Source organism: Pecten maximus, chromosome 2, assembly GCF_902652985.1.
Source record: "Pecten maximus chromosome 2, xPecMax1.1, whole genome shotgun sequence".
In the NCBI taxonomy this organism is placed as follows: Eukaryota; Metazoa; Mollusca; class Bivalvia; order Pectinida; family Pectinidae; genus Pecten; species Pecten maximus.
In genome coordinates, this window is record NC_047016.1 from 2,169,434 (window position 1) to 2,183,460 (window position 14,027).

The 14,027-nt window shown below is 40.3% G+C and overlaps 2 protein-coding genes across 2 annotated transcripts in view; one reads left to right on the plus strand and one right to left on the minus strand.

The window, feature by feature from the left end:
- LOC117344681 overlaps positions 1-14,027 on the minus strand; it is a 66,671-nt gene that overhangs the window by 47,478 nt on the left and 5,166 nt on the right. Inside the window, exons 10-13 of the mRNA XM_033907512.1 lie at positions 11,288-11,349; positions 8,076-8,145; positions 7,638-7,718; positions 5,872-6,015 (exon numbers count right to left, since the gene is read on the minus strand). Coding sequence (XP_033763403.1) covers positions 5,872-6,015; positions 7,638-7,718; positions 8,076-8,145; positions 11,288-11,349 — 357 coding nt within the window. The remainder of the gene's footprint in view (positions 1-5,871; positions 6,016-7,637; positions 7,719-8,075; positions 8,146-11,287; positions 11,350-14,027) is intronic.
- Positions 2,295-5,192, plus strand: LOC117344716 (tigger transposable element-derived protein 4-like). The gene is made up of 2 exons (XM_033907549.1): positions 2,295-3,847; positions 4,014-5,192. The coding sequence occupies exons 1-2, from the start codon at positions 3,039-3,041 to the stop codon at positions 4,783-4,785; spliced, it is 1,581 nt and encodes a 526-aa protein (XP_033763440.1). The 5' UTR covers positions 2,295-3,038; the 3' UTR covers positions 4,786-5,192.

Sequence of the window (14,027 nt, forward strand, 5' to 3'; positions counted from 1 at the left end):
AGAGAATATACTAATTAAAGTACGTCCTGTTTTCTTTCCTTGTTAATTCTCATATAGATATTGGTAGAAGACATCCATCAATCGCTCCTGTGATACAAATCTATAATGATATGGGTCGTACTTAATGACCTGACCACATGCTGATAGCATAGCACTGCCTTGGTTTCCTCATTAATATTTCATTATTTTACCAGATATCATATCTATCTAAGGAAGGTCGCTGACTGCCAGACTACCCAACTAGACAACCAGGTAAAAGATCCAACTTAGGTGGGTCAACTGTCCACCAGTTATTGGGTACAAGATTCCATATCTAACTTAGGGGGGTCCCCGTCCACCAGACTACCAGGTACAAGATACCATATCTAACTTAGGGGGTCCCGTCCACCAGACTACTGGGTACAAGATACCATATCTAACTTAGGGGGTCCCGTCCACCAGACTACTGGGTACAAGATACCATATCTAACTTAGGGGGGTCACTGTCCACCAGACTACTGGGTACAAGATACCATATCTAACATAGGGGGGTCCCTGTCCACCAGACTACCGGGTACAAGATACCATATCTAACTTAGCGGGGTCCCCATCCACCAGACTACCAGGTACAAGATACCATATCTAACTTAGGGGGTCCCCATCCACCAGACTACCAGGTACAAGATACCATATCTAACTTAGGGGGTCCCCGTCCACCAGACTACTGGGTACAAGATACCATATCTAACTTAGGGGGGGTCCCCGTCCACCAGACAATCAGGTACAAGATACCATATCTAACATAGGGGGGGTCCCTGTCCACCAGACTACCGGGTACAAGATACCATATCTAACTTAGGGGGGGTCCCCGTCCACCAGACAATCAGGTACAAGATACCATATCTAACTTAGGGGGTCCCCGTCCACCAGACTACTGGGTACAAGATACCATATCTAACTTAGGGGGGGTCCCCGTCCACCAGACTACCAGGTACAAGATACCATATCTAACTTAGGGGGTTCCCCATCCACCAGACAATCAGGTACAAGATACCATATCTAACTTAGGGGGTCCCTGTCCACCAGACAATCAGGTACAAGATACCATATCTAACTTAGGGGGTCCCCATCCACCAGACTACCGGGTACAAGATACCATATCTAACTTAGGGGGGTCCTGACCACCAGACTACCGGGTACAGTACCAGATACCATATCTAACTTAGGGGGGTCCTGACCACCAGACTACCGGGTACAAGATACCATATCTAACTTAGGGGGGTCCCCGTCCACCAGACTACCGGGTACAAGATACCATATCTAACTTAGGGGGGTCCTGACCACCAGACTACCGGGTACAAGATACCATATCTAACTTAGGGGGTTCCCCGTCCACCAGACTACCAGGTACAAGATACCATATCTAACTTAGGGGGGTCCTGACCACCAGACTACCGGGTACAAGATACCATATCTAACTTAGGGGGGTCCTGACCACCAGACTACCGGGTACAGTACCAGATACCATATCTAACTTGGGGGGGGGTCCTGACCACCAGACTACCGGGTACAAGATACCATATCTAACTTAGGGGGGTCCTGACCACCAGACTACCGGGTACAGTACCAGATACCATTTCTAACTTAGGGGGGTCCTGACCACCAGACTACCGGGTACAAGATACCATATCTAACTTAGGGGGTTCCCCGTCCACCAGACTACCAGGTACAAGATACCATATCTAACTTAGGGGGGTCCTGACCACCAGACTACCGGGTACAAGATACCATATCTAACTTAGGGGGTTCCCTGACCACCAGACTACCAGGTACAAGATACCATATCTAACTTAGGGGGTCCCTGACCACCAGACTACCGGGTACAAGATACCATATCTAACTTAGGGGGTCCCCGTCCACCAGACATCAGGTACAAGATACCATATCTAACTTAGGGGGTTCTGACCACCAGACTACCGGGTACAAGATACCATATCTAACTTAGGGGGGGTCCCCGTCCACCAGACTACCAGGTACAATATACCATATCTAACTTAGGGGGTTCTGACCACCAGACTACCGGTTACAGTACCAGATACCATATCTAACTTAGGGGGGTCCTGACCACCAGACTACCGGGTACAGTACCAGATACCATATCTAACTTAGGGGGTCCTGACCACCAGACTACCGGGTACAGTACCAGATACCATATCTAACTTAGGGGGTCCTGACCACCAGACTACCGGGTACAGTACCAGATACCATATCTAACTTAACCATCTCAACATTCATGACTAAGGTACAGTCAAACCTGTGTTAACGGGCACCTCTATATAGCGGGCACCTGTCTATAACGGGCACTTTCAATTCCCCCCGTCAAGTTTTACTCTTTATTGAACCTCTATATAGCGGGACCTGCTCAACGCGGGCAGCGGGCACCTTATTCTCAGCAAAAATATAAACAAACTTGTTTATAACGGGCACAAAAGTCGAGGCTAATTTCCCCTTGGAAAATCAGTAGACCATAATATCTTGATCAATGGTACTGTAAAAACATCGCCATTCACCGAGACACAGGTAAGCTCTGGAAGTCAATCGAGCGTGTCTGTATGTTTGTTGAATAGGTACATATAAATACATGTACTAACCGTGATTGTGGCATATAAGTCTGTATATATTGTCCCAAGGCAGTGTGTTTGCGGGTGAAAACCCACAAAAGGTATTTTCAGTGGTCTTTTTATTGATTACATCTCCGACTGCAGAGCACACTTCCTAACGCAATGGCGACTGTGACGCTGCCTTCACCTTCATCTTGAAGCGAGTAATTATTTGATAAATGATTTGTCTGAATAAACGTATGCATGTTGTGTGTTTTTAAGTTTTATTCAGTAATTAAAAGTTACAGTAGGAATCTGATAGTATTTGATACATAAATATAGTTTGAGACAAATAAAACAAATCCCACGGGATCCGGATATCGTTCAATTATCGAGAACGAGGTTGTTTACTGAAACTAGGAAGTGATCAGTGATCTGCAGTTCACCAATTGATGCAAGATGTCGACGAAACGGCGGGTCGCTTTAACCCACGAGCAACGATTGCAAGTCATCAGAGAATCGGAGAAATTTCATACTAGTTCTCGCAAAATTGCCGAGAAGTATGGTGTTGGGAAAACACAAATCGATAGGATTTTAAAACGAAAATCGGAAAACCTCGCTCATCTGGAGGACAATGTTGCCCCCGAGAGGAAACGACAAAGGCGGCCTACGGGCAATGAGGAAATAAATAACCTTGTGTGGGAATTTTTTAAAGACGCTTCCTCGCGCCGTGTTAATCTTAGTGGGCCAATGTTAAAACAAAAGGCACTGGATTTTGCATCAGACTTTGGTAACACTACATTCAAGGCTTCAAATGGATGGTTGGATTCGTTTAAATCACGGCATAATATTGTGTTTGGAACAATGAGCGGGGAAAGAGGGGATGTAGATAACAGTGTTGTGGACAATTGGAGAGCAAAGTTACCTATAATATGTGATGGATATTCCGACAATGATATTTTCAACATGGACGAAACAGGTCTGTTTTATAGAGACAGCACGAAGAACACATTAAAAGTAAAAGGAGAAGAGTGTGCTGGGGGGAAGCGCAGTAAGGAGAGGATAACAGTGGCTCTGTGTTCAAGTTTGAAAGGAGAAAAACTACCAGCTCTTGTTATCAAAAAAGCCAAGCAGCCGAGATGTTTCAATAAAATCAAACCGGAGACACTACCCGTCATATATCGCAACAACCGGAAGGCTTGGATGAACTCCTCACTCTTCGACGGATGGCTCAATCAAGTCAACAGAAAAATGAAACGCCAAAACCGGTAAGTTAATAAAATGTTACATTTAGTTTTCAATGTTGTAAATTGTTCCTGAAATCTAAGGAGCACCTTCTGTTTACTTTCATTAGCAGCAATTATATATCTTGTGTCTATTTTTTTCTGATTTTAAGTAATCAGGTGTTTATCAAAATTATTTTGTGTGTTGCAGGAACATTCTTCTATTTCTGGACAATGCCCCCTCACATCCGAAGATCCAGCCCAGCAACGTGAAGCTTGTTTTTTTCCCGGCAAACACCACGTCCAAGTGCCAACCGATGGACCAAGGGATTATACAAACGTTGAAGCTCAAGTACAGGAAGCGACAGTTAAAACATGTTATTCGTGCCATGGACAAGGACAAAACAAAATGTGGTACACAGCTTTTGAAGGACATAACTTTACTTCAGGCCATTTATTGGATTGACAGTGCGTGGAAGGAAGTCGATGTGACAACCATCACAAAGTGTTTTATAAAATGTGGGTTTTCAGAATCTCAACAACGCATACATGACGATGATGATAATGATGACGACAATGATGATGATGTTCCTCTGTCAGTGCTTGCTTTGTCTAGGGACTTGTTCGACTGTGACTTTAAAGATTTGGTTGCGATTGACCAATCGATGGCCACCTGTGACCTAGCTCTCACCGACTGGAACAAGGATGCCAAAGACATACTGCAGGATATAACTGTAGATGATCCAGCACTCAGTGATGATGATAGTGATGATGAGCAAGGAGATGATGAAGATAAACCCTGCTCAATTTGTGAGGGCCAGTTCTATATCAAGCGATTGCGAGCACTAGCCATTTCTCAGGGAAAATCCAAAATGTTAAATCATGTCATGGGAGTTGATGAGTGTCTACTTGAAATGAGAATGGATAATGTAGAAGGACTAGTACAGCAGTCGAAGATATCCGACTTCTTTCTTCAGAAGTAATCATCTTTCCTTGATTGTATAAACTGTCCTCCTGTACATCCTCCTGTACACACTAGATGATATATTTTTTAGTACATGTATTTTGTATTAATGTTACATTTTCATGAAATGTTACAACAAGTAATTTTTATGTTTTATAATATGATGCAGTATGTAGTGTATTTATTGATTAGAATTGGTGCAATATTGATACATTGATTGGGTAAACAAATAGTGCTGTGGAATTAACTGTGATCAATGAGTAGTGTTTTATGTAACATTTTACATTAGCATTATCTTAAGTTTGGTAAATGTTTTACAGAATTGTTACTGTTTTTTAATCAAATGTAATTTTTATGTTGAGCAATAGTATAAAATGGTGCTGTATATATGTATTTATTTAATACTGTAATAAAATGTGAACCTTATTTTATAGCTTGTTATACTTTATAAAGGGCTACTGGTGATCAAATTTCACAGTATGAATGGAACCTCTATATAAAGGGCACCTGTCTATAAAGGGCACTTTTGTTGCTTCCCTTGGATGGCCTTTATAGACAGGTTTGACTGTACATTAAGAGCATTACAACAGATATGTACATCTACTGTACAATATGTTATCTTTTAAACAACGTATTTTATAGAATATATTACGGACAATCATCACATTTTTTTTATTGTTTACATGTAAAGTAAATGATATGTTTACAATCTTCCCAGTATCAGGAGTGACTTTTCTACTTTCATTTTCATACAGTTAAATCTGCCTAAAGCTGCAACTTGTGAAGAACGAATGTTTGGTACCCTTTTATTACATCTGCATATTTTGACAAAATACCAAACAGATCTGAAAACTACTGACAGCTGAATTATGCATGGTTATCAATTTTCAACCCTTGAACAAGATCCACAATTGGATATCTTAACAAGGCAGGAAAAGACAAGCATGGTCTATTACTGTGTGCCAAAGTGTACATATTATTACTGAATTAATCTGACAAACCCTTGAACATGATCTGCGATAATATATCTCTAACAAGGCAAGAAAAGACAAGCATTCTTAATAACCTAAAGCAAATGTTTTTATAGATCCAAGAGAAATCCTACCTCCTTGAGACCAGCAGGACCCGTGAAGTTGGTGGCTAGGTTGTCTTCCTCCACTCTTGCATACCCTTCGGTGACCAGGAGATCATTGAGACAGACATCTACCTTGGTTGAGGTGTCCACCAACACTAGTGACAGTACACGATCCTAAAACAATATAAAGTCAACATCAGCTCAACCAGTTATATACAAGATAGAAATCGCCTACCATTGAATGATCTTTATTAGTCCTATGTAAGACTGATCTTTTTTCTGCTTTCCCCTTCTTTCCCCTCTTCCTCTTCATTATTTTATAACCAGAGGAACCTATATATGAAGTGTAGGAAAGATCGAACAGAAACTTTCTGAACTATACTGATAACAACTTTTCACTGTCAAAATCAAAGATGGCTACCTGTCCTCCATTTTGTTTTTTTGACATAAATCAAAATTGTAAAATGAGAAATATCCTTCAAGGAACAGTCAAGAAGTATAGCGATAACTATAGTTCAAAATCCAAGATGACCATTTTATTTTCCATGATTGGACTCAAAATTCAATGGCACAACTATAGACCGAGGGAAATCTATTTATATAGTATGTAGTCTGAGAAACAATGGATCAAAGTCTAGTCAACTACAGTCAAACCCCGATGATTCGAACTTCGTTGATTCAAATTTCTCGTTGTATCGAACTTTTTGCTTAGTCCCGAATTTCCTCACTATATAACGTTACTAACGAACCTATGTATGATTTGAATTTTTACAAATCGAAGTTTTCGATGTATCAAACTTTTTTCATGGACCGTTAGCTATGATAGTATAGGTAATGTAAATCTCATGATTCTAACAAAAAAATTACCTGTACTGACCACTGGACAGGTGTTTGTCGTGACCCCCGCGGCAAGATTTCATACCCCTCCCACAAATGCCCTGACTGACAATAGGGATAACGATAGCGTGTGTTGTCACTCCCGATCATGGGGTTAATTAATAATCAGACCCAATTGATATATAAACGGTGTATTTAGAAGCCATGGCATTTAATCACTCTGGTATAACATACCGGTAGTCATCTGTGATGATCTCCGCCACCATTAAAATCAGTGTTCGGTGAGTAAATTTTACGGACAGTAAAACAAGTAAGTGGATCAATTTTAAACTCAAACAGTTAGCAATGTCTTCACTCATATTCAAAATGTCACGTTTCAAACTTATACATAAATATTCATGTAAATCGATTATTTGTCATTCAATCATGCATTCTCCAACTGAACAGCATTTCGCACTTTAAATGCACGTAACATAAACACATGTGTCTTCAGCAGAAAAAAACGTTAACATAAGTATGCATTGTATTTCTTTTTCTTTATCTGTTAAACGTGATGTAAGTGTTTTGTAACCGATACATAGTTTGTTTAATAAAAAAAAAAAAATGCTTAGATATAATTGATGAAAAGTATTTTTATTTGTTGGGTTTCAACTTAATTAACTAAACTTTTCGATGTGAGCCTGACAGGCGGCGATCAACACGAAGACACCGAGGACATTTAACGTCATTATCAAGAAAACATCAATCTTTTGTCAACCATGAATAATTCGAAGTGCCGCTGTTTCGAAGTTTTTCTATTAGTCCCTTGAACTTCGAAACATTGAAGTTTAATTGACTGTACATCACAGAACAAGCTTTCTTATGTTCTTCAAACTAGAACCTTAGTCCCCAGCTAGACATTTAGTTCATATCAAGACCCTGATATTGCCTATCGCACTGAGCTACATATGTATACATACCTTTTCAAAGTTGACGAGTGAAATGAGGGGCCTGTTGGTGACTAGATTGAGGAATCTGTTTCTGGCATTCAGTGTCCAGCTCTGTAATTGTATAATAACAAATCACCATTTAAAGCATTCTTAAATTCAATAGGAATTAAGCTGTATATCATTTAAAAACAATCTCCGAATAAGATCTAAAATAATCCTCTCGAGGCTGCACAATCATTAAACAATACTTACTCCCTCCTCAGGCTGTAGGTGTGACAATATTTAAACATTACTTACCCCCTCCAAAGGCTGTAGGTGTGACAGTCATTAAACAATACTTACTCCCTCCAAAGGCTGTAGGTGTGACAATTTTTAAACAATACTTACCCCTTCATGAGACTGTAGGTGTAACCATCATTAAATATTACTTACTCCCCCCGAGGATATAGGTGTGACAGTGTTACTTACCCCCTCCAAAGGCTGCAGGTGGGCAAGACGAGCCTGTATGGCCTGCGCAGGCAGCTTCAGAAGTTTTGATCTGTTAATAAAATCAAAATAGAGTTCGTAAATTGAGAGAAGATTTCTGCCTTATTTTTTTTAAACCATATATTTACCACATTCACAGGTTCCGAACTGATCACAGTGTGTATATGTATATAACATGAAGAAAATGATTAAACCCTTCTTCAGGAAGATCTCCATCGAAATGAAAAATGGTGTGCTACATATGGATGTTAAAACTGAATCCTGGGAAATCTGTTCACATGCACATAGGAAGAACCACTGTAAATGACTTCACATACCATCTTGAGGATACAAGTACATCGAAAAAAACTTCACTGAGTTCAAAGAAGAGCAATACTGGTCGCTGAATTGAAAAAAATCTTTCCTACCCAGAGAGACTAAAATGCCTAAATTTACGAACATTATTGTTCAGAAGACAGCGAGGAGATATGACCAAACTAAATAAAGTAATTATGGAAAGAATGATCACGATGTAACCAGCTTACCCACAATAGTGTTCACTATTAAGAGGAAAAAAATTTGTTTACTACTTACTGTAAATGTGTGGAATAACTGACCAGAAAATGTAGAGTGTGCTAATAATTTAAATTGTTTCAAAAATGTACTGGATAATCACTGGAAAAACATTGATTTATTTTACAACTTCAAGGCTAGTTTATGAACTGTAGTGTTGTTACATTCAAAATTTATCATTATATCGATTACCATGTGCTGAGTATGGTGTAGAGGATACTGAATCCTGTAACAGAAACTTATCATTAAATATCAGTAAATGCAATGACAAGGTACAGTGAGGTTTTAATAAAAGCAATTTTCTATCTGGGCATCAGATCATACAAAAGAGGCACAGCTCCAATACATTACTCCTATAGAGATCATACAAAGGGGGTATAACTCCTATAGAGATCATACAAAAGGGGCATAACTCCTATAAAGATCATACAAAAGGGGCATAACTCCTATAGAGATCATACAAAAGGGGTATAACTCCTATAGAGATCATACAAAAGGGGCATAACTCCTATAGAGATCATACAAAAGGGGCATAACTCCTATAGAGATCATACAAAAGGGGTATAACTCCTATAGAGATCATACAAAAGGGGCATAACTCCTATAGAGATCATACAAAAGGGGCATAACTCCTATAGAGATCATACAAAAGGGGCATAACTCCTATACATAACTCCTATAGAGATCATACAAAAGGGGCATAACTCCTATAGAGATCATACAAAAGGGGTATAACTCCTATAGAGATCATACAAAAGGGGCATTACTCCTATAGAGATCATACAAAAGGGGCATAACTCCTATAGAGATCATACAAAAGAGGCATAACTCCTATAGAGATCATACAAAAGAGGCATAACTCCTATAGAGATCATACAAAAGAGGCATAACTCCTATAGAGATCATACAAAAGGGGCATAACTCCTATAGAGATCATACAAAAGGGGCATAACTCCTATACATTACTCCTATAGAGATCATACAAAAGAGGCATTACTCCTATAGAGATCATACAAAAGGGGGCATAACTCCTATACAGGTCATACAAAAGGGGCATAACTCCTATAGAGATCATACAAAAGAGGCATAACTCCTATAGAGATCATACAAAAGAGGCATAACTCCTATAGAGATCATACAAAAGAGGCATAACTCCTATAGAGATCATACAAAAGGGGCATAACTCCTATAGAGATCATACAAAAGGGGCATAACTCCTATACATTACTCCTATAGAGATCATACAAAAGAGGCATTACTCCTATAGAGATCATACAAAAGGGGGCATAACTCCTATAGAGATCATACAAAAGAGGCATTACTCCTATAGAGATCATACAAAAGGGGCATAACTCCTATAGAGATCATACAAAAGGGGGCATAACTCCTATAGAGATCATACAAAAGGGGCATAACTCCTATAGAGATCATACAAAAGAGGCATAACTCCTATAGAGATCATACAAAAGGGGGCATAACTCCTATAGAGATCATACAAAAGGGGCATAACTCCTATAAAGATCATACAAAGGGGGCATAACTCCTATAAAGATCATACAAAAGGGGCATAACTCCTACAAGAGTCGTACAAAAGAGGCATAACTCCTATAGAGATCATACAAAAGGGGCATAACTCCTATAGAGATCATACAAAAGGGGCATAACTCCTATAGAGATCATACAAAAGAGGCATTACTCCTATACAGGTCATACAAAAGGGGCATAACTCCTTTAAGAATCATACAAAAGGGGCATTACTCCTATACAGGTCATACAAAAGGGGCATAACTCCTTTAAGAATCATACAAAAGGGGCATAACTCCTATAGAGATCATACAAAAGGGGCATAACTCCTATAGAGATCATACAAAAGAGGCATTACTCCTATACAGGTCATACAAAAGGGGCATAACTCCTTTAAGAATCATACAAAAGACACAAAAGATATAAACACCTTTAACAAAACAAATTGAGAGTTAGATAAAGAGCCAAGGGAATTAAATCACATCATATAGCTGTTTCAACCTTCTAGGACTCGACAGTGAAGTTAGGGACATCATACAGCTGTTTCGTCCTTCTAGACTCGTCAGTGATGTTTGGGACCTCATACAGCTGTTTCGTCCTTCTAGGACTCGTCAGTAATGTTAGGGACATCATACAGCTGTTTCAACCTTCTAGACTCGTTAGTAATCTTAGATACATCATACAGCTGTTTCGTCCTTCTAGACTCGTCAGTGATGTTTGGGACCTCATACAGCTGTTTCGTCCTTCTAGGACTCGTCAGTAATGTTAGGGACATCATACAGCTGTTTCAACCTTCTAGACTCGTTAGTAATCTTAGATACATCATACAGCTGTTTCAACCTTCTAGACTCGTTAGTAATCTTAGATACATCATACAGCTGTTTCAACCTTCTAGGACATGTTAGTGATGCTAAGAACCCAACATAAATGATATCAATCATAAGTGGCGACCAAAAATCCCAAAATAAGTCGACAGAAATGTCAAATCTGGATGGGGAGTTGGAAAACACCAATATCAATATATTCATAATTTTCAATAATGGATTTAGAAAGAACACATGCTAATTACTGTGAGTTGTGAAGTTGACAGCTTTTCGCATTCCTCTAAACTGACTTACCGAAGAAGTCGAATATTTCGCCTGTGGACAAGTGATGTGTTACCAAAGTCCACAAAGTACACCTACGGAAGAAAAGGTATGCTATGTAAAGTGGTCAGTAACAAAATTAGGGCAGTCAAATCAGTCATTTAGTGAGAATTTACTTGAGGAAAACAGGAAAGCTTTCAAATTATAATTTCATCTGCTGTCCAGCAAATTCAAAATATTTCCTTCCTATGGAGGGAAAGGGATGTTGTTTTTCTGAAACAACTTTCAGAAAAATGACAAAACATAACAGGAATGAAAATAGAGTATTCTACAATGTTTGGTAAATCTAAATTAAATTTTTTCTATTTTCAAGATATGTAAATAATTACAATTATTCTAGTTTTAAGATATGTACATAATTACAATTTTTCTAGTTTTAAGATAACCTGGTGAACAAGCTGGCTTGATACACTACACCCTGGCTTGATATATGTCACCTCCTGGCTTGACATATGTCACACCCTGGCTTGATATATGTCACATCCTAGCTTGATATATGTCACATCCTGGCTTGATATATGTCACATCCTGGCTTGATATACACTACACCCTGGCTTGATATATGTCACACCCTGGCTTGATATATGTCACACCCTGGCCCGATATATGTCACATCCTGGCTTGATATATGTCACACCATGACTTGATATATGTCACACCCTGGCTTGATATATGTCACACCCTGGCCTGATATATGTCACACCCTGGCCTGATATATGTCACACCCTGGCTTGATATATGTCACACCATGACTTGATATACACTACACCCTGGCTTGATATATGTCACACCCTGGCTTGATATATGTCACACCCTGGCCTGATATATGTCACACCCTGGCCTGATATATGTCACACCCTGGCTTGATATATGTCACACCCTGGCTTGATATATGTCACACCCTGGCCCGATATATGTCACACCCTGGCTTGATATATGTCACACCCTGGCTTGATATATGTCACACCCTGGCCTGATATATGTCACACCCTGGCTTGATATATGTCACACCCTGGCCTGATATATGTCACACCCTTGCTTGATATATGTCACATCCTGGCTTGATATATGTCACACCCTGGCTTGATATATGTCACACCCTGGCTTGATATATGTCACACCCTGGCCTGATATATGTCACACCCTGGCCTGATATATGTCACACCCTTGCTTGATATATGTCACACCCTGGCTTGATATATGTCACACCCTGGCCTGATATATGTCACACCCTGGCTTGATACACTACACCCTGGCTTGATATATGTCACACCCTGGCCTGATATATGTCACACCCTAGCTTGATATATGTCACACCCTGGCCTGATATATGTCACACTCTGGCTTGATATATGTCACACCCTGGCCTGATATATGTCACACCCTGGCTTGATATATGTCACACCCTGGCTTGATATATGTCACACCCTGGCTTGATATATGTCACACCCTGGCCTGATATATGTCACACCCTGGCCTGATATATGTCACACCCTGGCCTGATATATGTCACACCCTGGCCTGATATATGTCACACCCTGGCCTGATATATGTCACACCCTGGCCTGATATATGTCACACCCTGGCTTGATATATGTCACATCCTGGCTTGATATATGTCACACCCTGGCTTGATATATGTCACACCCTGGCCTGATATATGTCACACCCTGGCCTGATGTATGTCACATCCTGGCTTGATATATGTCACATCCTGGCTTGATATATGTCACACCCTGGCCTGATATATGTCACACCCTGGCCTGATATATGTCACACCCTGGCTTGATATATGTCACACCCTGGCTTGATATATGTCACATCCTGGCTTGATATATGTCACACCCTGGCTTGATATATGTCACACTCTGGCTTGATATATGTCACACCCTGGCTTGATATATGTCACACCCTGGCTTGATATATGTCACACCCTGGCCTGATATATGTCACACCCTGGCCTGATATATGTCACATCCTGGCTTGATATATGTCACACCCTGGCTTGATATATGTCACATCCTGGCTTGATATATGTCACACCCTGGCTTGATATATGTCACACCCTGGCTTGATACACTACACCCTGGCTTGATATATGTCACACCCTGGCCTGATATATGTCACATCCTGGCTTGATATATGTCACACCCTGGCTTGATACACTACACCCTGGCTTGATATATGTCACACCCTGGCTTGATATATGTCACACTCTGGCTTGATATATGTCACACCCTGGCTTGATATATGTCACACCCTGGCTTGATATATGTCACACCCTGGCCTGATATATGTCACACCCTGGCCTGATATATGTCACACCCTGGCCTGATATATGTCACACCCTGGCCTGATATATGTCACACCCTGGCTTGATATATGTCACACCCTGGCCTGATATATGTCACACCCTGGCTTGATATATGTCACATCCTGGCTTGATATATGTCACACCCTGGTTTGATATATGTCACACCCTGGCTTGATATATGTCACACACTGGCTTGATATATGTCACACCCTGGCCTGATATATGTCACACCCTGGCCTGATATATGTCACACCCTGGCTTGATATATGTCACACCCTTGCTTGATATATGTCACACCCTGGCTTGATATATGTCACACCCTGGCCTGATATATGTCACACCCTGGCTTGATATATGTCACACCCTGGCTTGATATATGTCACACCCTGGCTTGATATA